The 24,856-nt window shown below is 43.6% G+C and overlaps 1 protein-coding gene across 7 annotated transcripts in view; it reads right to left on the bottom strand.

The window, feature by feature from the left end:
- Positions 1 to 24,856, bottom strand: part of ERG (ETS transcription factor ERG) — a 1,195,114-nt gene that overhangs the window by 53,438 nt on the left and 1,116,820 nt on the right. For all 7 annotated transcript variants that reach the window (XM_069636074.1, XM_069636076.1, XM_069636075.1 and 4 more), the window contains one exon: positions 10,886 to 10,957. In XM_069636074.1, coding sequence (XP_069492175.1) covers positions 10,886 to 10,957 — 72 coding nt within the window. The remainder of the gene's footprint in view (positions 1 to 10,885; positions 10,958 to 24,856) is intronic.

Here is a 24,856-nt window from a genome sequence, read left to right as displayed (position 1 = left end):
GTGAAGATTAGACAATTGCATTAATCAGGTAAGAACTGATTGTTTTCATCACTTGTGGTCGGAATATCAACGATTCACAGGAGCTGTATGTCTGTGGATGCCAGCATAGGCGTGTAGATGCCTTTGTACGCCGTTATAGTGGATGTCTGTGTAGGGCTGAGGATGCCAGCATAGTCCTGTGGATGTCAGCCTAGGACTGTGGATACCTGTGGATGCCAGTGGACGCTCCTAGGGTCCCATGTTGATAGCAGAAATGTGAACTCTTTGGTGACAGGTCAAAATATGAACTTAGAAATAGAGACCAGCAAAATAAATACGGCAACATAGGGAAAGTGTTTGATATTCTGCATAGAAACACATTGACAAACTGGCATCAGGTGCAATGCATTAAATAGAAATTCGATATTTTACTTGTGTTCTTTTGAGGTCGATGATAAGGCACTTTGCTTTACTCCATGATATGATGTTTGGGACCACATCTTAACAAGAGCTGACCACAGCATATGATGGTATGACCCTCCTATAAACAATGATGGCGGGATTCCACGTATTGCAATAGTAGGCTGCTGCTGGCAGTGCCACATTGCAAATGGGGTGGCAGGTGGGTGGGACCTTTTAATTGTTGCACTATTGGAGTGCTGTAGTCACCATACCCGCGTAGCTATACTGCATTTGGCGTTCCCTTTGGAAATGAGACCAACATCAGGCTCCACTACACTCAGAATTTCTAACTGGGCCAACCTTTCACTTCTGCCCTATAGACCATGCCGAGGGCAGTGTATTACTGCAACTAATGGCCGCAAACTGGCGATGGCAATGTGACTCTGTGGTCCTTTAAGTGGTACTGTACATTTGGCCGAGCTGAAAGAACAATCAAGTTAAAGGTTCCTGCTATCCTAGGTGCCTCCAGGGGGGCCCTGCATATGGGAGAAATGGAATGACAATTCTCTGGGGGGGCTCCTTTCACTGGTGAGTCAAGGAATGCTCTGCAATCGCCATCCATCGGCACCAAATAACCAGAGCAGGGACGCTTTTTTTGAAAAGGGGCCCTCAGGCTTTTGAGGACACGACCCTAACTAAAAGCAGTGCATTGAAATATTGATAAGAAAAGTCGCAAGATTTATGTTTACTATTTATGTTTTAATGAAGGGATTTTTAAGGGGATTGAGGAAGGGGAGTCACATTTTTACTTTGAGTGGGACGAGTTTGAATTACAATAAAGCATTTGTAGCAGAGATGAATCGCTGTTGAGATGGTGAGGTACAGCCTGGCTACCAATTTGCTGCCATCTTAGTTTAGAAATGTGATGAGTATTTTAGTAGCGATGCAAATCAATTGCTAGGGACAATTGCCTAAAGGTGTTCTTTGCTCTCTTACTTGACTCAGAGTTTTGCTATGGATTCTCCCACGCCACTGCATCGTTTCAATGCTATTTGTTCTGGTTGTCTGTTTGTGTCTTTCTGGTGCGCGCCCTGAGGCCTACGGGGCTGTGGCGCGATAAGAATTTTTAATAAATGAATATATGGAAAACAGTTCAGACGGATAGCCCCTGAGGGTAGCAGTGCTATGTAGACTATGAGTATGTTACTCCAGGCAGGTAAGGAGCAGTGGATTTATAGTGCAGCAGAAAGCTGTGGGAGTAATACTGTGGCTAATCAGTGAAGCAATGAGGTGGCACTCTTTACCAGTGCCCAGCAAGTACATGTGTGACTCAATTATCGAGCCCAAAATATATGATAATGGATGTTTCGGCCTCCACACTTAGTTGGTCCTCTTCAGGTCTCATATCTCAATGTGGTTGGTCGGAAGAAGCTCCTGAAAACAAGGAACCTCCCACATGTGAAGGTGCAGAAAGAACATGTCTTATTAGGGAGTTTGATCTGGAGAGCAAGGAACTCCTGCCTAAGATTGTGCACATGGTTTCTGTTCAGACTGTAACATATTGGAAGCACTCAAACCAATGATGTTACATAGATTTTCTTTGGAAAGTCTGCAATATGGTCGTCTAGTTTTGGTTAACCTGAATTCTACCTTGTGTTCTTGCCATGGTGGTTCCCAGGCACACACCCTCTCCCTACTCATTCCTCACCCCCACTCTTCGTCCTCCCCTACTTTCGAAAAAACGGTCTATGCAACACTATATAATCATATGAACATAAACCTTGGACCGGAACTGTGACATACAATGGAATGGTATGTAATGTAATATGCCATTTGTATTGCACATTTTCCCATTGATATGTCCTCAAGGTGCTGTAGGTCAACGGTCTTCGAGGACTGAAGTCTGCGGTATGAGAGAGTGCTCAGTGGAATTTAGATTGTGTGTGTGCATTTTAGCCAATATGAAGAAAGGTAGGACGACTGAGACCCTGCTAGTAAACCCATGCAGTGCTGGTTTGTGGATGGGTACTGTTAAGGCTGTTGTGAGAGTATGTGAGTGAAGGAGACTGATTAGGTTTCCAGCTAGATCGAATTTGTATTGTGTACATTCTATTGGTAGAGGTGTTGTGCAATGTGTCTTCAAGGAGCGGATGATTGCCGATGTGTGCAGGTGGGAGGCTGTGTCTTTGGAAGGATATGGCTATCTTCCATCGAGATGGAGTGTGATACGTACCCGTGAGTCAAGGCTGATTGCTTGTTTCATTGACAGAGTGCAGGTACTGTCGTGTGGGTCTATGGGAGTCTTTTCTGTGAGTGCTTGGTACTTTCTTGGAGTCACTCATCGATACCCCAGCCTATCTGTCTTGGTGAAAACTCACCCGAGAGGCGGATTAGATCAGTAAAGGCACAGGGGGGAAGAGCCAGTGCCTTCTGTAAGGCCAGGTCATCCTCTATGTGGCGGATGCAAAAAGGGATAGAGTTCTCTATTGTATGTGCTTGGATCGAGAAGGATGATTCCCCTATTCTGGTAGAGTTGGTGGGAGGGATGACAAGGAGGAGAGAGGTGCTTCATCTCAGGTTTCTTTTGGACCTGTAGGGGGTGAGGTTGTGTTGTACAAATTCTGGACCTGTCTCCTGGAGGTGGACTGTCGCCCGACAGGGAGCCCTGTAGGACACGGAAGGCGGCTGTGAGTTGCTCTCTAGGGCCAAAAGCTAGGAAGAGGCTGGCTGCAGTGTTTTGAACCTGTTTGAATTACTAAGTTGAGATGCTGGGGTGCCCAGGGGTGTTGGCGTAATCTAGAAAAAAGGGGATGATAGTCATGATTGTGTCAACTCTGTTAGGGTAGGAGAGTTAGGGGAAGATGCATCAGAGAATGCGTAGTTATAGATAGCATGATTTTGACACAAAGTTGATGTGATTTGTGTGTCAGATATGCGTCGTTGCTACATTAACAAGGTTCTTTACTGTGTTGGAGGTAGGGGATGGAGCCCCTAGGGAGGACGGCTGTTGGGTGGCTTGGGGGAAGAAGGAAGTCTTCCGTGCATTTCATGATTTTAGATTTTCCAGTTTTGAGAAGGAAGTGGTTAGCTGTCATCTAGTGGTCGATTTCTGTAAGGCATCAAGCAAGGTCTGGGGGGATGGAGGTGTCCTTTAGGGATCTTGAAGATGATCTGGGTGTCATCTGCTTAATTGTAGCAAATTAGGGCATGTGACCAGGGAGAGCGCTCAGGTATAGGTTACATGCAAGGGTGATTGCAAGGCACTCTGCTGTAATCCGTTGGCAATGGGGTGTGGAGTTGAAGAGACATGTGAGAAATTTAAGATCTGTTGCTGGTAAATGAGGCTATCCCCTATAATGTGGCATCCCTGATACTGAGCGAGTGGAGTCTGTCTGTGAGGGAGCAGTGGTCAATGGTTTCAAAGGCCCCCGATAGGCTGAGGAGGATATGTGCGGCACAACCTTCCGAGTCTGAGGTTCTTTTGAGGTTATCCAGGATGGAGACTAGGGAGGATTCAGTTCCTCATAGGGGTCTGAAGCCAGACTGGGCAGGGTCAAGGTGGAGGTTAGATTCAGTGTAAATGCATAGCCAGCAATATGGTGTTCGGTCAATTAGTTTGGCTGTGGAACAGTTGTTTGAGATATGTCTGTAGTTGGACAGTAGAAGGGGTTCAAGGGGCAGTATTTGGAGTAGGGCTTTGACGTGGGATGTCTTGAAAACCTCTGGGAACATGCCTGAGGTGGGGGATGAGTTAATGATATATCTTGCGATGCTACCGGCACAGATTGAGGAAAGGATATCTTTTAGTAGAGCAGGAGGGCTGGAATCCCCACGTGATCCCGAGGGACGGCTGCTGGCAAGTAGCTTAAGGAGTTTAGGATGTGAGATGGGAGAGAAGGTAGAGAAGAGTGGGTGGGTGGTTAGAGTGTCTGTGAGGTCAAATGTGAGCAAAAGTGAGCAGGGCAGGAGCACTGCTAAATTAGAGACAATTGTGTGGTTTCTTCTCACAGCTATTGTGTGGAAGTAGTCAGACAGAGCATCACACAGTGGTTGAGAGAGAGGTAGTGGGGAGGAAGTTCAAAGATGGGGCTAGACAACCACCTGCCTGATTCACCCCTCTAGTGTGTTCTTGGGCCTAAAATAAACACAGCACCCTTGTACTCACCTGTCCAAGCAGAATCAATCTGCATTCCACTGTGTGGACCCCCCACTTAAACCCAGTCCCACCCACCTCTTTCGAGACCACATACAACCTGTACACTAACACACACCCAACACAAGTAACTCACACTTACAACAAACAAACCCAGAAACTGGACCTTACCCGCATGGTCCATATGTAAGGTCCATATGGATGCATCAAGCTAGTTTGCACAACCTTAAATACACATAAAACACACAGACACAACCCTGCATAACAAACAGTCACATAGAAAACAACCCAGACATTGGACCTTACCTGTACGGATACAACAAGCCAGTGCAAGCAACCAATCATCTGCATGCCGACACACACAGACACCAGTTTCTGCTGGTTCTGAATCTTTCCTATTACTCTACCCTAACTAACCAACCCTGTCCTTTTTCTTGCAGAGCCACGTGAGCACCTGGAGACTGCCCCTGGGTGGTAGCGGTGCGAGGTAAAAATCAACATAACATAGCATAAATAGTCTATATAACGTGACATTCAGGTCCTACGGCAGTGTTTACGTAATTGCAATTTTCATGTTCACACATCTGTGGGACATAAGCAAGAGAGGCCATTTGGCCGGCGAGTTAACAAGGAAGGTAGAGGAGTTCGGAGACCCTCTCATTGCATAGCAAATGAAGAATGAGCATAGTATTTGATGTTTTCACCAATTGAATTCCTTTGATTGTCATGTTGTGCACAATCCAGGGTTGTGTGGCCAGTATTGAGAAGACGCAATAGCAGTACGATCTACTAGCATTCAGGGGATCAATGTGTTGTTTAGGGCTGAAGAGGGCTCAGTGTGTGAAGAAAAGTACAGCAATATTCAGTCAGTGAGGTATTGGGGTGCAAAACCATGTATGGATTTGAAAACGGGTAGCAACAATTTAAAGAGAGATTGATATTGCACACAATGCCATTGGCCATGCTAGTGTAGGGTGCGCTAGGATAATCATTTAATCTGCTGAGCATTTGGGAAGAGAGCAAAGTTTTCTCAGAGGGTGCTAGAGGTCTTTTCTTTATGTTCGAATGATTGAGCCTAGCTGTGGTAACCATGGGCAAGATTTCTGGTTACTATCGGAGATGATCCAAGGCATTTGAGCCATGATGGAGCGAGTGAGGAAGTTAGGGTGGAAAGTGACAGGAAAAGGGAGTGTGGGCAATGAAGGCTGCTTGGAAGATGACATACACCTTAAAGGAGAAGTCCCAAAATACAGGTATGCCTTTCCAAATAATACCACCATTAGAGAATATCTCCTGCTTAAGTTCAATGTCTCAGGAGTATTGGAAATTTTGGGTGAAAGACGTAAGATCACTCGCAACGAGGGACGATGCAGACTGTGTGGAGGAACTCTTAGTATCTGCAGAACATATTATGAGCTACTGTAATAGGTTGTCCCCGCTTCGTAACTAGAATTTGAAAGCCTATAACAACAGAAAATGGGAAGATGATGCCACAATAAGATGGAATTAGCTACTAGAAGGCTTTGATGACATTTTATGCTGTTTGTATGGAAGTTTTATCTACACTATCCGATGGGATATTTTAAACTTTAAATGAATTGTAAAGGATAATTTATTTTCTGTGAAAAGCTTTAGTTCTAACAGGTCAAAATGTTATATGTTGTATTGCATTTAAATGCAAAGCTATGACAAGCTATGAGCATAGTATGAATAAATAAATGCATAAATAAATAAATAAATAAATAACAGAGTTACGCATGCAGCAGCATAGAGCTATCCAATGGCGGATGACAGTCAGGCATTCGGTTATATGTTCGGGCATGGTGTTGTAAAGAAGAAGGGATGCAGAAGAGCATCTGGACATCCACGTCAAAAAGTTGATCATTGAAGCCAAAGGAAGAAAACATGCGTTTTCAGGGAGGATGCTTAAAAGAAGAGAGGACATAGAACAGATCCTTGGTGGGTGAGGAGGTGTTGGAGTTGGCAAAGGAGATGGCAGAGAGATAGGAGACCACCCAGTCAAGTATGGTGTCATTAAAGCAAAAATAAGAATGCATTTGCAGGAGAGGGTGGTGCAGAGTGCTGAATGCTGTGAAGAGTGCTTAGGGAGTTGGAACTATGGATGAGAGCTCTCTTAATGGCACATTTGAATCAGAATCCAAAGTGCAGGGAGTCACACCGTGAGTGTACCATGAAAAGGTTGACTATGCATTTGAAGATAAACCTCTTGAAAATGCTATAGAGGTAGGACAGGTGAGAGAGGTTATCCTATAGAATTAGGCATTGATGTTGTCATTAGTGTTTTTAGTGTGGGTATGACCATTGTTATTTTGTAGCAGGATGGGAAGATGGATGCTGAGAGAGTGAGAGGTTGAAGAGGGCAGAAAGTTGAGTGGAGAAGACCAGTGCAAGTTATTTGATAGTTTAGTGTTGGAAGGGATTCATGGAAATGCAGGGTAGGTTGGCAGAGCAAAGAATGTTTGGTAGGGAGGTGGGAGAGAAGTGAGATAGCGAGGAAAGAGTGGGGATATTGCAGATGGGACAAAGTAGAGAGGAATTGTAGAGCATTAAGGCTTTTGCAAATGTTGTTGTTTTAGAGGAGAAGAAGGCACAGTCATTAGCAGATATGGAGGAGAATATAGAGTGGTTCTCAGGGAGGGAGATAAAGCATGGCCTGAAGTGCATAAGCAGAGAGGGAGGATTTGTAATAAGAGGATTTTGTAGAGCCAAGAGTAGTCATGAGGGTAAGAAGAGAGTTATTGTACACTGTAAGAAGAATAGGTGAATTATCTTTATGCCAGCAGTTCAAGCAGCCATGCATAGTGTCCTCGGCAGTTGGGTGGCTGGGGAAATCCATGCTTGAGGGAACTCAGGTTAAGAGGGAGAAGGAGAAGACAGGATAGTGTTCCTTAAAAAGGAAAAAGGGCTTTCAGTGGAGTGCTAAAAACCATAAAGGCAAGCTTGTTAGAGTGGGCAAGTAGGAGAGAGAGTGTTTGTAGGATGACTTTTATTTGGTCAAGGCTGGGCTTACACTCGTATTTGTTGATAGGCAGAAAAGAGAAGTATGAGCAGAGAAGGAATGTGGCTGGTTTAGAGGATAAGTTAGTAGAATAAGTGGGAGGGCTCATTAATCAGATCAGAAGAGTCAAGAGAAAAGGATATGGATACACAGAGTTACCTTGGGTATGGATGGGAAGGTTATGCAGAAAGACTACCAAGTGGTTTTAGAGGATGGACTCTAGTTGTAGTTTGTGGAACAAAACATAGTGGAGAGAGTGAGGTCTAACATTATGATGGCAGGCACCTCAGCTTGGAGCATTAGGAGTGTCAGATTGAGTCAAGCGTGCCATGTGAATAGTTGATATAGGGGGTCGTAAAATTGGTGTCCGCGTAGGGTTGCATGAAGATATATTTAAAGGATTATGGAGTTAAGTCAGATGGTAGGAAACGGGCAGATGGTGTGTATTTGCCAATTACCTTTTTAGAGAGATGCAGGCAGTGTAAGAAGGTAGAGAAGTCAATGTGGAGGTTCACTGAGGTTATGGGGTGATCAGAGACAAAGTGATTAGTATAAAAGGACATCCTCGTACAGGGGGATTGGTCATTGCAGAGTCACATAGTGAGTTCACAAGGGGGAGCAGACAGTGAAGAAGTTGATGTGAGAGTAGTTAAAGGGAGACATTAGGGTATGTGAGGTAGGAGTGAGAGGGACAGAGAAGAGAGGATGAGGAATGGAGTGGTTATAGAGGGTGGTCAGAGGTCTTGGACGAGATAAAGTGAAAAGATAATATGGAGGACGGTTAGGCTCAGTAGCGTGATGAGCAGGGTGGGGGGAGGAGGATGCAGGTGGGGAACTGTTGCACAGAATGGTCACAGTTTGCAGGTAGGTGGGAGTGCAGTAGAAGTGGGGTTTGTGGTTGTTGGTCTTTAGAAGTCTGGTTGGGATCAGCCACGAGTAGCTGTAGGCCTTATTCCTTTGTTCTGTAGTCTGGATGAAGTAGTCATTAGTGACCAACAATAAATGTTAGTAGGTAATAGGCCTCTAGGGATCAACAAGACATTTCAAGGTTCAGTAGGCTGGTTGCAGCCACCATTCAAAGTGATTAGCGGAAAGGGGAAGAAGTGTAACACAATACAAATTAATAGATAACAAGCTTGCAGTGACAAACAGATAATATTTAAAGTGCTCTGGGCCAATAGAGACCAGAAATAAACAGTGAGGTGCAGTAAGGGGTAGTGACAAGAAATAACTAATATCAGCACATGGACATTGTTAGTGACCCAGCAAATAAAATGTTCAGAGTGCAGTCAGCGCCAACTGGAATTGACTGCATTTGGAAAGTTTTGACTTCAAAAGCAGACAGGAAAACAATAATACAATTTCCAGGCAAGATGTCTTTCAACAAGACACTTCCTGTCTAAGAAAACCTTTTTTCACTGCAACTTGCTAGTTAGCACTGCAACAAGAAAGCTAAAATATGGTCAAATGCTTTCACTTTCTTATAGGGAAACCATTTAGTTTTACACAACCCCTAATGCATGGTCATGTTAAAACCCGCTCTAGTTTAACCAGGTCTACAATTTAAATGCTTAATACAAGCATGTCATTTTAATACTACACAATAAAACCACATTTAATTTAATAACTTTTTGTCTATTTTTTACTTTCGTATTATTATCAAGGAACCTGCTTTTTCTTCAGCACCAACGATACACTGCATGTATTGCCATTGTCGTTACTTGCTAATAGCTTTATTGACCTCGGCAGCCTTGGGCCATAACTTGGGGGTGGGTCATTATCCTGCGATAATGACCTCTCCCTCAGTCTATAAGGCTGTATTAGGCAATAGGCCATAGTGAGGAACCATAAGAATTAAGGTGCGTTAGGCTGGCAGAGAACAGCAATAGACATTATTGGACAACAGGCTGATTGCAACCAATAATAAAAAGAAAGGGACTGTAGGCCGGTAGGCACCAACAACAGTAATTTATGAACAGCAGCACCATTTCCTGTACTGGGCTTTTCCACAAGGGGTACGCCAGCTGCTTTTGTTTCCAGGCACTGTCCAGACCAGCGGTATGGATTCAAGAAGACTTAGTCGAATGCTCTTCACCAGGAGGTGCAGTGAAGAGAATTGCACCACAAACAGCAGTGCCCTTTCCCACAGAGGGTTTGCACAACAGTAATTATTAGGCCATAGGCCGGCAATGACAAACAATACAAATGAAGGTACAGCAGATCAGTTGGTGGTACTGACGAGCAATAACTAAAATTAGACAATAGGGCAGAATTAACCAACACATTATATTTTGGTGCAGTGGCACAGTAACAACCACACAAAAGTGTAAGGTGCAATAGGTCAGTGACAACCAGTTATATAAATGGTTAGGCGATATGCCAGTTGCAAACAATAGCAAAATAAAAGTTGCAGTAGACTAGTTATAGTCCGCCTGACTGTGATTTGTGTCTGAGTCCAAAGACAGTCTAGGTGGCTTTGTGAATTAGTGCTGGTGGCAGCAATGGGAAAGGAGGTGGTTATGTGTGGAGGTGAGGTTAGGTGAAGCCGAAGGGGGACTGGACAGGTGGACCCTATGAGCTTAGACGGCAGAACAGGGCCAAAGAGAACTAGCCCTTAGAGGTTCCTCATAGAGGTACCCATTGATGGGACACCAGGTTGAAGTAATATGAGGACAGCACAAGCCAATTCACTCTGTTCCTGCGATCAAAATGGTTGCTGGGTAAGATATGGTCAGGCCCAGGGGAGGCATCACTAAGCTCTGAATATAAGCTCTGTTTTGTAGCATGTGTGGGATGTCTCTTCATCTGCGCCAGAGCGGGGGTGAGTGCAGGGTTTGGGAGGAGGAGACGGACTTGCCCCTACGAACGCCTTATAACGGTCGGTCAATCCGCTCCATGCCTGCACGTCTTTGACCTCCTGGGTCCCATTTTTGAAACATTTTTCGAGGAGTTCTCTTGATTTACACACGTCCAAAAATGACTTAAATGAAGCCATGGCTGGCTGATCCCACGACTATGGATCCGCTCTAAAACTTATATTGGAACTTAGGGACAATTGCAGGAAGAATATGGAACTGAAAGGTAGCTACAGTTTTAAAGGCCCATGGTGGTTGCTGGCAAATGTTGGACAGTGCAATTTCATAGTGTTTATGGTTAGAGAAAGGCCAAGGTGTTGTCCTTCTACACACTCTTCTCCCCCATGTCACACATTTGAAACTCTGCAGTTGGTGTTTGATATTATTTACTTGAAAGAGTTTGAACAATTATGCATACAACAATTGAGTCATAGACAGAAATATGCAATTGCTGCTCTTCCTACCCACAAAGCATACCTGTTCGACTTGCAATTCTTTGTGTTGCTTCAGGGTAAACTGTTGAATTTGGGAAAATGAAAGTTGCACCCCCTGCAGGTAACAAGAAACAAACACACATGAACATCTCACAGCACAACTCACTAAAACTAATACCATCATGTACAACAATAGAAGGAAAGGTACAGCAGTGAGAGTCAAAGGTCACATGTGCTAAGCTTGCTGGTCATTGATTTGCATTTATTAGATTCTTGAGGAATTTAACCGGAATATTCTAGAAACACGGACATGGTGGAGACACCATGATTCAAAGAGCACATCCAATAGAGAACCAAGTGGGGGAGACACATATTAGTCAGTTATGGTGATCCAAAATAAAGCTCTAAGAGCAGGGCTCAACATCCAAAAAGACAATCATATTAGTGCGGCAAGAGGGAAAGCCCATTGGCTGAAGATCCATGATCGAATCCTGTTCAAAACCCTCTCCCTGACACACAAATGTATCTCGAATTCAGCCCCCAAGTACTTATCCAACACATTTGCGAATAACAATTCCAACAAACCTAGGCATGTACCATACAGGCATTTACTCACCCTTCCCAAATACAAAATATAGAAAGCAGGGGGTAACAGCTTCCTAGTGGTAGCTGGCTAACAGTGGAAAACACTACCATTTTCCTTAAGATCTTAATCCTCCTTCTGGGCCTTCTGCAAAAGTCTGAAAACCTGGCTAGTCACACAAGATCGGCCAAACTAACATAAACGTCCTTCATATCACTCTGCATATTTATGCTTCCAATTACTACTCAGCTATATGCTTCCTGTCAAAACTGAACTGCTAAATTATACCTGGGTTATGTATGCATGCATTAATATGTGATGTACTATCAAACTGAACTTCAACTGTTAAGTGATACGTCATTACACTGTATGTACTCTCAAAAGAAAAACTAGCACCCAGATGCCTCAGGGTTAGGTGCGCTTTACACATGTCAAAATAAATAAATAAATAAATACATAAATAAATGGTCTACATAAAGTAGGTTGTGATCTGCAATGCCATTGTTGTTGAACATGGTCCATTGCCCTCTGTGTACACTTGGTTGGGGGTTAAGATACCATTAGTGCTGATTGTTGTTGATTAAGAAGGTATTGGAGTCTTCACTTTAATATAGGTGATATTTGAGGGCTACTTATAGGTGTTAATAGGGAAGACTGTTCAAGTCCAAGGGTACAAGCAAAGCAAATGGTTTTGGGAATAGAGAAATGGGTCGGTTTTGGGATTGGGATGCAATTTGGGAAATTAGGGGAATAGATGCAGTTCTGTTGGGTTGGAATGGTAGAACAGTTGATACACTGTTTTTTTTTAAATAAGAGTGCTGGCATTTTACAGGGTGCTGTAATGTACTAGGAACCAGCCAGACTCTTGCCACAATGGGGACTCAATGGAAGATTGGGACAAAGCTGAATAGTATCCTATTGAAGACCTACTATACTGGAGCAAGCGCATTTTACACTTGGAATGATAAGTAGGCTTTCAAGATAGTAAACTTGCTGATGGCCGGGAGTGCAGAAGTATCTTAATTTAATGTATTTATATATTGTGTGAATTAGGATAAACATAAAACGTTACACACATGTACATCAAGCGATTTAAACACATACATTGCAGAAGTATTATAGGAAAGGGGGTTATGGGTCATTCTGATGTTGAGAGACAGGAATTGGCAGTTCTGGATACTGCGATGCAAGTGACAACACTGGCAACAAAAGCACAAGTGGTGGCCTTAACTTTCCCTCCAGTGCAGGGAGGATAAAGGGACAGGGTGCAACTGGTGGGGGAGCGGAAGGCCAGGGCTGTATGAAGGGGGGACCGCTATGTAAAGCAATAGATCAAATGAAAGGAGGAAATCTGCTACTAGCCTTTTTAGCTTTGACTTTCCAGAGCTACCTTTTTAATGTAGACCAGAATATTGAGATCATTATATGAACAGAACCCAGGAGTCTGTCGCAGTGACACTGAGGTGTTCGGCAAAGGAAAAATGGCGAGCATTATTGGAGTCGAATCATATGGCATGGGGAGCTATCTGCAGCTGGAAACTAAGGAAGGTGTTTTATTTCTGTTTGGGAGACAGCAACATAAGGTAAGGGAGTGCCATCAGCAGCTAAATGGCAGGGCACATGCTGAGTACGGTGTCTGCTGTTGCAGAGAAATTAAACCAGATTGGGGGTAATTTGCATAACCATTGCAAATGTTTTCGTAGAGAAAAACAAGATGAACTACGTCCTAGAAAAGGGGTTTTGTAACGTTTGGCTCTCCAGATGTTTTGGAATACAACTCCCACTAGTGTTAGCCAGCAAGGTCAATGGGGAGATACGGTGGAGGTCATAGTTCAAAACCATCTGGCGAGACAGAACTTGCCAAACACTGTCCTAGGGGATGATCAGAGATGGTGGTCTGGAGGCAAATTCACTGAAGCATGACATAGCTGCGGCCTCCTACACAGGAGCGAGAAGGGAAGTGCCACCTATGTCATACCAAAAATCGACCTGCGCTATATCTGCATGCTGTGTGCAGGAATGCCTGTCACCTTGGGCTGACATTAGAGACACTGTGCTATGAGGAACAGTCAGAAGATGAGCCATTGCCTGGAAGGGGCTGCAGAGGTTGTCAAAGGACTTTGAAAGGGTAAGCCTTTATAAAACCAGAATCTTCAGGATTCGGGTAGTGGAAGGGGAGAAAGAACCACTGCTGTCATTGACCAAGGGACAAACCCATGTTTTCTGGAGGAAAGAGGTGTCTTGGGGCCTGTGAATAGCCTAGGGGCTGGAGAGCTGAGTAAGCTCGTGTAGTGCAACAGAGGTGAGGAGTTTTATGATTTCTGGAGCAAAGGCCACCCACATTGATCGTGCAGAAAGTGTTTGCTGTGGGAGATGGGTGCTGCAAAAGTGATAGGGGTGGGTTCACTAGGAAGGCTGGACATTGAAAGAAGGCTGCAAGGCTGGAATTAGGTCACATGACTGAGAAGGGATGACAGATAGGGATGCAAGGAATGCTGCAGTCATTTGGATTTTTGAAGAGCAGAACGTTGTGTTGTAATCAGTGAATGGGAATTGTGTGATGATTAATTAGCAAAGCAAAAGCAGCAAATTAATTTTCACTGGGTGAAAGCGAAAGGATATTTCCAGTGTTTGGATGTGTGAGTGTAGGGAGGAGCTCAGCGCATCCAGGGGGAGAGAGCAGAGGTCGGCGGGCCCTTGGGTGGATGATAGGCGCACTTGGGGGTCGTTAAGGTTTACTTAATAGAACGAATCCTTGGGGAAAGTTATTGGATAAAGATGCAGACATGGTGAGAGGACCTGAAAGTATAGCAGAGGGTGCCACGTAATGCGCCAGGAAAAGTCAGTGAGGTGCATGACATCAGAGGTGGCCGCAGCAGGAAGTGTCTGATAGCCACAATATAAGCTCGTCGTGGACTGATTGAGAGGGCATGTCCACTGGAGACATGGATTTGCATAGTGTTCCGCTGCTCTCAAGCTAGGCCCGTGCTTTAAGCAATGAAACAATACAACACATATGAAACAAATAAATAGAGCCCTATGTAGGGGATAGGCAGATTAGAGGGTGCGAAGGTGGGCTCAGTTTGTACCCTGATGGTTTTGTAATGGTACATTTTAATGGGGCTGCTAAAACCCGAACATTACAAAGGGAGAAATGGGGCATGCCTCACAAAAGAGAGAAAATGATGGATCAGTAGAGCATGACAACAAGAAAACGCTCACATGCGCCACTATTCTGCGGGAAGCACTAATGTGTTCAATACACATGTATGCATGATCTTATATGTATCATATAACTAGATAAGATATGGGTACTTCCCCATTTTGTTGTTCTCAGGGACCATTTTCAAAAGGGGAAGGGGTGAGATACACAATCGTATAAAGTGGAAATTGGTTACCGCTCCCTTGCACTTTCACACAAGGTGTGAATATACCACTACCTGACTGTATACTTAACAAATAATCACTATCAATCACCAGAGTTTTGTATTTAAAAATAAATTTATTTTTATTCTTTCATTATTCTTAAAAATTTTTTGTTTTTTTTCTCAGATATACAAATCATACCTCCAAGCTCTCAACTGCTAACAAACACTCTAAAAAATGTGTGCATAGGAGTTAGTACAGGGTGACTTTTTCATATCCGGTACACCATTTTCTGGTAAAGTGGATTCATATGACCTTAAATGGCGATTGAATACGTTTATAAATTGTAAATTGCAATGTCTAATATACAGGATAAAATGCCGGTGTGGCCTTATTTACATTGGGAAAACAAAACGAGAAATAAAACAACCGATATGCAAACATCGTTCCTGTTTATAGAACAAAGTAGAGGAAAAGCCTATGGTGGCCAATTTTGCCCAATTGAAATACAAACACACGGAAATGTTTTGATTTTTCATTCAAACCATTGAGGCACCACCACGAGGAGGTGACTGCGACCTTATATTAAGAAAGGCAGAACAAAAATGGATATTTAAATTGGACACGGGCAATCATGGCCTCAATAGCAGTATCGAGTGGGGCCTGTTTATCTATTAAACAGCCATATTCCGGTAAACAAATCCCACTGAATACAGCCCCTCCTGTGACAGGAAGTTAGGTACAGTGTTGGACAATTTTTGGGATATTCATGATTTAATATCATTTAAGAATTTTGAAAAATCATTGGGGATGCATCCTATGAATATAAAAGAAGAGATAAGAATGAGGTTTGGGTGCCAATAAAGAACATCTTAACACATAATAATAATATGTGATGTGCTCACAAATATCAACAATAAAGTGTAGCCACATCTTGAGAAGGGTTTTTTCGTGAACTGTTAGGAATGTCCATTATAAATTTAAGACGTTCGACAGTTTTTCCTGATGTAATATCGTGCTATGGGATATGCATGGTTATCTAACAGCGCTGGTGCGATTTTAAGGGAGACCAAAGTGCTGCCAATTGACAACATACGATGTGGAAAATCACTCACGTGGGCGAGTCTCTGCAAGAATGTTACTTTAGATCAAAATCTTGTGCATTTCTGGCCAGTCTGCGCAAGAGCTGCACAATGTTATCCTTATCTGCAGCTGAAAGAAACTGCATCAAAGTCTAGCCTACAAAGTGAGCCCAGAATTAGCTGAAGGCGCAAAAACATGAGGCTGTTAACAGCCTGATAAATTATGGTTGACAACCTAGTTTCCCGCACAAAGTCAAAACGAGTAGCTCCTTTGATCAGCCACCACCCAACTCCCCCACTCCTTGGCAGTTCTCTGTGGCTACAAATACTGGTGCAATGTAGGTTTGCACAATAGTTGCACAGGGGCACAATCTGATGTGGTGGGAAAATGCATTGACACAATATATATTTGCATCAGGGCAAGGGGGTTACAATATGTTGAATTGGACTTCCCAGGCCTTTGGGTTAGATGTGATGCTGGAAAGCAATATGCCACTTAGGCTTCTTGCATTCCACCAGTACCTCCCCTCCCATGGCTGGAACATCCAGTGCAACAGACTGTGAACACCTCTCCTCACGGGCACATATTAACCTCAATGAGATGTGCAGCAATCTGTAGTTTCCTAGCTAGGTTTGTGCTTTATAAAACCCCTAATACATGTACAAATACAGGGTATTTTCCCCCTATGTATAAACATGGCGAAAGTGTCTGTAATATGATCTGAGCTGTTCTAGGTAGTTATTTTATGTTATTGGGATTTGTACGTTTGCACCATTGCCATTTGTGTGTTCTCCAAGTCCTCACGTTATCTAAAGAGAAAGTCAGGAGGGATGAGGCAAAGGGGGGAGGGGAAAATGTGACCAGGAGTTCTGTGTGCTTAACTGTTGGTTCGTGTAGAACCAGGATCAACTGGTGTTTATGTGGTTATATTTTATAGGTATGGATGCAAGGGAGGTTATGTCACGCGGAACTCAACAAGTATTTTTTATAATTCAAAATATAGTAGAATTCTAATGGTTGGTTGAAAGGTAGGCAAGGTTAAAATGACAAAGGACCAAACATATATTCAAATTTTATTCACATATCAAGCATAAAACATTACAAATCTGAATGTTCTTGCTAAAATTCATGCAAAACATCAGGTATAGTTTACAAAGCACTAGGCATCATAGGGAACATTTCCCGAATTGTAACAGTGCATTCTATGCCAATATTGAGAAAAAGAGGAACAGAACTCATTCCCCGTGATAGGGTGTTCACGAGGTCTGAGGATGTGAATCTCTAGGGCATATAGTAAAGTTTTGCACCAGTACAAGAGAGATCAATCGAGATTTAAAGTGCATTGAGTGTAAAGTGCATTGAATTAGAGACATATAATGAAATGTTACACAAATGCAAGAAAGATCAATCAAGGTTAAAGTGCATTAAGTCAAACATTGACATTGGTGTGCACACTGGAAGCGCTATGTATCCTGATAGAGCAGCTCAAGTGCTTGAGTTATAAGTCTGCTTGGTTTGCAAGCTGATTCAAGAGATGTAGAGTTGTGAGTGTTTTGGTAGGTGAGAGGCTTGGCGCATGTGTTGGCTTTGGTTGGTGAGCATGTGATAAGCGGTGGTGGTTGAGCATGATGTTATTAGCGGGCTGGGTTTCTTATTTCTGGTGGTTACGATCTTAATTCCAACATGTTAAGTTCTTTCTTACTAGCAAAGGGCATGGAGAAGTTGTCAAGTGAGGGTACGGGTACATTCCTTTTTTTCTGTAGGTTTGTTCTTGTTTAGTATGTTGCTTATGCATATTTACGTGTGTGTTTTTTTCTTGTTGGATGGGTGTCAGATCGTCTGTTGCTGATGGTGTATTATATTTGTACACTCTATTTAATGTTGTTTCACATTCGGTGGTGGGTTAGACATCTCCAGATGTCCAAGGCCAAAGGCCAGATTACATCAAATATTCTGATGAATGCAATTGTGCACATTTGTCGGGAAGGTTGACACCGATATGAGCACTGGACAAACAGTGCAAAATGTCACTTCATGGGCCAGTCAGTCAGTGCACTTTCTGTTACAAAGCTTCCTTGCAGAATTGAATGGGACTGGTGCAAACGTGTCCAGCACTCGTGCATTTTATGTAATTTGGCCAAAGTGGTGAGATGTTCTTCCCGTCCTAGCCATATTGTATAAATTGCACCCGTGCTGGGCAATTTAACACTAATAATTGTAGCAATAAAATGACACTGGCCAATCAAACAAAGAGGTGTTTTTTTCTATTCAGATGGAGCAAATGTTGTTGAAAAGTGTTATGTTATGTTAAAAACAATTTTATAGTAGATGTGCATCATATAGGCCATCTCTTTGCTTAACCAAGATGTGTCAATCTTCACTAAGATCCTAACCAGTAGCCTAGAGCTCTTCAGGCAATCCCTCATAGACCCTGACCAGACAGGTTTTATAGTAAACAGATCGACGGGAGATAATATTAGGAGGGTAAACCTACTCATTGATAGAGTCCATAGGGGAGGGGCCAGACTTTGTTGTTAACACTACTAAATGTTGAAAAAAGCTTTTGAGAGAGTGTACTGATCCGTTCTACGGAAGACCCTAGGGAAATTCGGTTTGGGGGCCAAGGATAATTAATATGATCATGGTAAACTATGCCTGCTCTAAGGCTCGACTAAGCGTAAATGGGACAGCTGACTGATCCTGTCCCATTGGGAGGGGAAACAGACAAAGGAAGTCCTGGGCTGCTTTGTTGAGAAAGCCCATGGTGAAGAAAGCCCACCATTTTCTCTGGTGAAGTAAGCCCATGCCGCCGAGCAGATCAGTCCGGGTGAAGGCAGCAGGGCTGTGGAGAAGCATGGCAATGGTGAAGTTGGTGGCATCCCTGTTGTCGTGGGGATTCTGCCCCACCCACAATGACTACGGGCTACACAGTGGTGAGTGTGGTGGTGTCCCCATGACAACGGGATTGCCACCTTGTTGCGAAATGGTGCTGTGGGCATGGTGGTGATGTTGGGTGAGCCCACCAGCCAGCGAGGTCCACCCAGGATATACAAACAGTGCCGCGGGAGCGGCAGTGATGTCGGATGGTCCCCCAAGCCAATGGGGTCCAATCCTGAAAATAATAACACTACAGCGGGTGCAGTGGTGGGTGCAACATTCCAAAAAGGGTCTACGAGGCACACAGTGAACGTGGGCAGACCCTTATTCCTGCAGAGGGCAGCCCAGGACATTACAAAGAGTGCGGGAGAAGTGGTGATAGTGATGGCCCTATATGGTGGGCGGGCCACACAGAAGAAAGAACAGTAGGGTCAGGCCCTAGACACATCAGGGGACAGGCCACAGCCATCTGTGTCACCAGTCTCCAGCACTTCACCAGTCAGCCTAGAATCAACCCTACCATGAAGCACAGTGTTCAGCCAGCTTCTGCACCAGCCATCATCCTGCAGTGCGCAGCCAGTCCATCCAATAACAGCATCACCACCAGTACATAGCTAGTGCCACAAGGAAAGACATCAAGGTACTTTAAATGGCGACTGACTGCAGCAGTCACCCCATTCTGACACAGTGTGTTATGTTGTATATGTGTTGTAAGTCATTGTATATATGTATGTGTATTTATATGTATATATTTATTTAATTATTGTTAAGTAGGGTAATTGCTAAGTATGGGGTAGTATAGAGCTGGGGTAAGTAATAGTGTCTATGTTAAATAGATTGACAAGTTAAGTAGGGGTAGGACATTTTGTAGGGATGGCCATTAATTAAAATAGCGGGCAGAGAGGAGGTCCTCTGGAGTGAGGTAGTGGAATGGTGCGGACGACTACCTGAGGCCGCCTATAGGGATGGGACAACCCACAGAGGACATCCTATGGCATCACACTCCTGTGGGTGGTACCTGGGTTTAGGTAGGGGGTCTGTTGCATAAGACTAACCCTGAGGGTCCCAGAGAACCCCTGCAAGGAAGGATGAGCTGACATATGGGTGCCCATTCAGTTGGAGCTCTTGCCAGGGGATTCCTAGGGAAAAAGGGAAACGGTACTAGTGTGTTTATTAAATAACAAGGGGTCTGTGTTGAGATCCCTAGACAATTCACACTGTTGTCTGTGACCCTTAGAGACCAAAGTACTCAGGGTGTATCCCACCTCCTGTTAACAGTGATTTTATTTCAGCAGGTGCGGCGCCCCTTCCTACCAAGTGGACTGGGAGGTGGGGGTGGTGGTATCTATGGTGGAGGGGATTCTATCTCATATCATGGAGAGTGACCCAAAATTGGGGCTGCTGTAGAAAGACTTAGAAGCTGTGATCTATGAAGTAGAGGGGTTGTGGTCGGTGCTTAGACAAGCCTTTCACTTGTTGGGTTTGTCCTGAGACGGAAGAGTGGGATGGAATGGGCAACCAGATACATGTGATAAAGAACATGACACTGGTGGCAAAACTTGCCATGACCTCTATGTGGGGTAAGAAGGACGCACTATTGATGGGTCAATGGCTCCAAAAGTTATGGGAAATTGCTGCCATGGAGAAACTAACAGCGCATGTTAGAGGCGACTCGGGACATTTCATCATCTGAGCGCCATCAGACTATGTTTTTTCAAACAAAGGAACTAGGGATCGATGTTGCAGCCAAGCGGCCAGACTGCACAGGTAAAAGATGCTTGAAATTTGATCCAGGCTCTGACTGGAGCAAAGGATCCTTTTCAAAATTGGTGTGAAGTGTGAGACATAAGCAGTGTTTGGACTGTTCTAGCCATATTATTCTGCAAGATCTGAATTCTCTTGATTCAGGTCTTTCTGATAGCCATTGATAAGGGCATATCACCTTCAATGGTCAGGTGTAATGCTAGTAGTGCTCACTGGGATATTAACCTTGAATGTTCGTGTCTAGCCAAGAGTCAGACACAATGCCTACAGTGACTTGGAGTGGAACGGGAGTGACCTTCAAGTCAGAGGGGGTAGATGAAAGATAGATGTAGATGAAAGATGGGTAAATGTAGACAGGGTGAGATGGTGTGTGTAATCAGGGAGCAAAGTACTTGGTGACTACCATAGGGATGAGTACACAAAATTATATACCAATATGAATGATTTGTAAATTATATTTATTTCGGAGGTCCTGTAAACATTGTTTGTTGTCAGGAGCTTTATTGTTAGCCCAGTGTCTGTTTGTCTTCTTTATAGCCGCTTACATAGTTCAAATATTAGGGGTTTAGGGTGTGCTATCTTTGGTTCAAAGAGTTGATGAACATGTCACCGTATCTGTGCCAAATGTCTGGGCAGTGTTTCAAAACGGAGAGGTTCACTGCATGAATACGGTCTTCCATTTCTACGTCAGCGGAGGTGTAGACAGGATTGCAGGTTGGGCACAGTAGATTGGACTGCTAGGAGGGGATCATAGTCAGCGGTGGGTGGGTGATGGAAATTGGGAGTCAGTAGAGGGAAGGCAAAGTGCAGAAGCTGGAGTGCGATGGTGACAGCCAGAGAGCTGCCAACCAGGCTTCTCCCAATATGGATATGTACAAGTAGGTAATGCCTGTGACCTGAGCAACCTGATTTCCTGCTAGAATCCCCCAGGTTCCTAATGAATACATACACGATACATTTAAATGTCAAGTGTAAAACAGATAAAGTATACCCTAGTGACCCGACCTACTGAATGAGAGGCTGCAGTGGTTGTGACACATGTTATTCGTTCAGAAAATGATCCTATTCAAATGATTGGTGACATGCTAGAATTATAATCCTGATCACCGGCTTCAGAAATATCATCGGGCTTGTCTCTAGAAGTGGAAAGAGGAATAAGCAAAACACAGCCTGTAGAAGAGTTTTTGTGTTTTGAGTGAGAAATAATTCATAACACATGAGCATGTCTAAAACTCATGGCATAGAGATACATTAATCCTTATCCCTGCCCTATCTGAGACTCAGTGATCTGCTCCCCACTCTTTCCCCCCCCCTCCTTGATGGCTAGTGCCCATCCTCCTCTGTTAGCTCCCCTCTCCTTTTTTCGCTGCTTCCCTCGCTGTGCTTTCCCCCAATCATTGTAAAGCACCCCACTTATTCCCAAAGCTAGGTCTGCGCTCAATGAATACCCTCATAATAATAGTAATAATAATAATAGTAATAATAATAATAATAATAATAATAATAATAATAATAATAATATACGCTGAATAAAGGTCAAATCCAAAGTAATCAGCACAGCAATTAATTCATTTAGTGCCCCAATTTCATATAATTATGCTATGAAGAATGGTGCTGAAAGATCACTAATGACATACTAACAAGTCAAGTCCCAGAGATTTTAATTAGGATTATATTAAAACATTTGCCTGAAGGCTACAAAAGCACCTTGGCACAGAAGTGGTTGAAAAACAAGGTTTGCCTACGATACGCCAAGTATACATTTTGTAGACTTCAGCTAAAAAAATCCATATGCCCATTGAAGGGTACATTGATTTCTCTTTTTTTAATAAGGATTAGTAAAAATATAATGATTGTTAAATGTGTTTGTCCTACTTTATTTCTAGTACGGTCGTGTAACAGGCTGCATAATCCTGAGGAGCCATATCCAATTAATGCTTTCAAGAGATCCGCACAACATACATTAGTTTTACTCAGTAATAGAGATCCTGAAAATGTGATTTGATGGGCGTATGTAGCTGGGGGGAAAATCACGGATTGGGATTGTAATCACATCCACAATACAGGGTATTTTCATTATAAATGACAGTAATAATGCAGTCTCATTATTGACCACATAGGAGAACTGCAGTGCAAAATATATGCCCTCGCCTACCTATGGGCCAGAGAAGCCATCACACTGAAAGGGCTCAGCATCATTAATGCTATTGCCACATGAATGCACCTCTACTCTATCCCATCCCTCACATCTCAGTATGCTAAGAGGTGCATATATGTATACAACTGTACAATCACCTTTCCTCTACTTCATCCTCATTGTATCTTCCCAATCTGTAAGAGCTCTGCATCCTGATGCTATTCCTGCTTCCCCTCCTCACTCACTGTTTTCTTGCTTTCCTTTTTTCTTCTTCAAGCAAACTATGGTCTTGATACCCTTGTGCGGGCACAATTTGCCAATTTCTTGGACAAGGTACCAGGACCATATGACTGCTGTGGTAGTGATTGGCACTGGTGTAAAAGCTGTATAAGACAACGTATCATAACATAGGAAACTGAGTAGGTATGCAATACTGTGGCTACTTAGAGCCCCAACATGTGCAATGAGAGAAGAGCACACATCACCCTCCGGTAGATTCATGAATGGAAGACCTCAGCTCAGCAGCCTGGACAAAATGAAGAAAACATGCACGGATATTTGGTATCAATTCTTAGTTTGGTGCAATACTGTTATGTGCTTACAAAATACTGTGAACTGTTTACTAGGTCTCAAAATGTCCCAACCATCACTCATTTATCTCCTCCCTCTTTTTACCCCACCCCACTCCTCTTTTTTACTCTTAATAGGGAAATGATGGCCCTAGAGGCTCTGCATATGTAGATTTCCCAGTGAAAAACCTGTGTGAATGTTGCGTGATATGTAAAATCCTGATATTGATTCTCTTGTTGAAATGTCATTGTACCTTGTTTGTCTATTACAGTAAATCCCGAAAATATTTTAAAACAGAAAACAGAATTCTACCTTCCGTAATCTCCATTTCTAGCCATGTTCATCCACAATTTTAGATCTTTAAGCAAAAAGACGGGCTGACATCCACAATTGTAGTTATGCAGTTGTATGACATTGGACCTCATTACGAGGTTGGCAGTAGCCGTGCCTGTAGTACAAGCACGGCTTCCACAGGTATCCATTTTTTCCCGGCACCCGCGAATGGGCAATTACCGGGTCATGCCGGGTTTGGCAGACCCGGTAATTGCCCATTTACAGGTGCCAGTAATGAGGGACTCTCCATCCCCATTCAGCCCCATATGGCTGAATGGGAATGGGACGTCGGATGCACCGGCACCATTCATAGTGGTGCCGGTGCATCCGACGTGCTGTGCTCACGGGTGCCGCTATGCCCGCCAGGTCAGACCTGGGGGTGCTGACAGGCGCCAGCAAGCACAGCCCGTAGTATGGCAGTCCGGGAACTAAGGTACCGGCATGTTTACCGGTACCGTAGTTCCCGGACTGCCATGCTTGTTATGAGGCCCTTTGTTGCCTAAAAACTGAAATGAATTTCTGCATGGCAGTATACTGCATAGCCGGTACTGCACTGCTCAGTAATGGATCTGCACATGAACCACGGGTCAGGGATGGTCCTGGTCTATTGTGCATGTTAGCCTGGCAGACATCTTTGTCTAGTCACTAATGAAAGTGATGAATCACAATGGCACCCGTCCGGCCTTAAGCAGGAAGGTCATGTGATGCCATTTTCCCTAAGCATATCTCATCAATACACCCATTCAAAGTAAAACAACAAATGTTATTTGAAAAATTAGTCAACAATATGAGTAGTCCTCTATTGAGAATGGACACAATCTAAAAAAAAACAGTAATCCACGCAGCAAAACCTCAACTACGCTTAAGGTCTCTGTGCCATACCAGAGAAGGTTATCCATTTGCCTGTCAGTTGGACCCATATATAGAGGCAGCCAAGACCAAAATGGCAGTCTAATCTTTTTTTCTTGTTTCAGAGTTATTGGTCCCCACGTTTGTTTGATTTACAGTAAATTCTTCCAGTGTGTTCCATCCCTTTTCCACGGTACAGGGCACTGTATGCATGCATTCTGTGGCTACCCTCGATTTGGGATATTCCGAAGTGAGTTTCATGCCAGGAGTCAGGTGGCACTGGATTCTTACCAAGAATGGTTGAAGTGACTCAAATGAGATTCAAACCAATCTTACCCATTGGAGTGTGAATTTGCTAAAATGATTCTAACCACTTGATGCTAAACCTCCAAGGGCCTTCTTCACAGAGCGTTTTCCAATGGGATTGCGCCATTATAAAACACTTCTGTGAA

This window comes from Ambystoma mexicanum, chromosome 7p (assembly GCF_040938575.1).
Source record: "Ambystoma mexicanum isolate Mex_15411 chromosome 7p, UKY_AmexF1_1, whole genome shotgun sequence".
In the NCBI taxonomy this organism is placed as follows: Eukaryota; Metazoa; Chordata; class Amphibia; order Caudata; family Ambystomatidae; genus Ambystoma; species Ambystoma mexicanum.
Note: the sequence above shows the minus strand (reverse complement) of the source record. Positions and strands in the feature narration are given on the sequence as shown.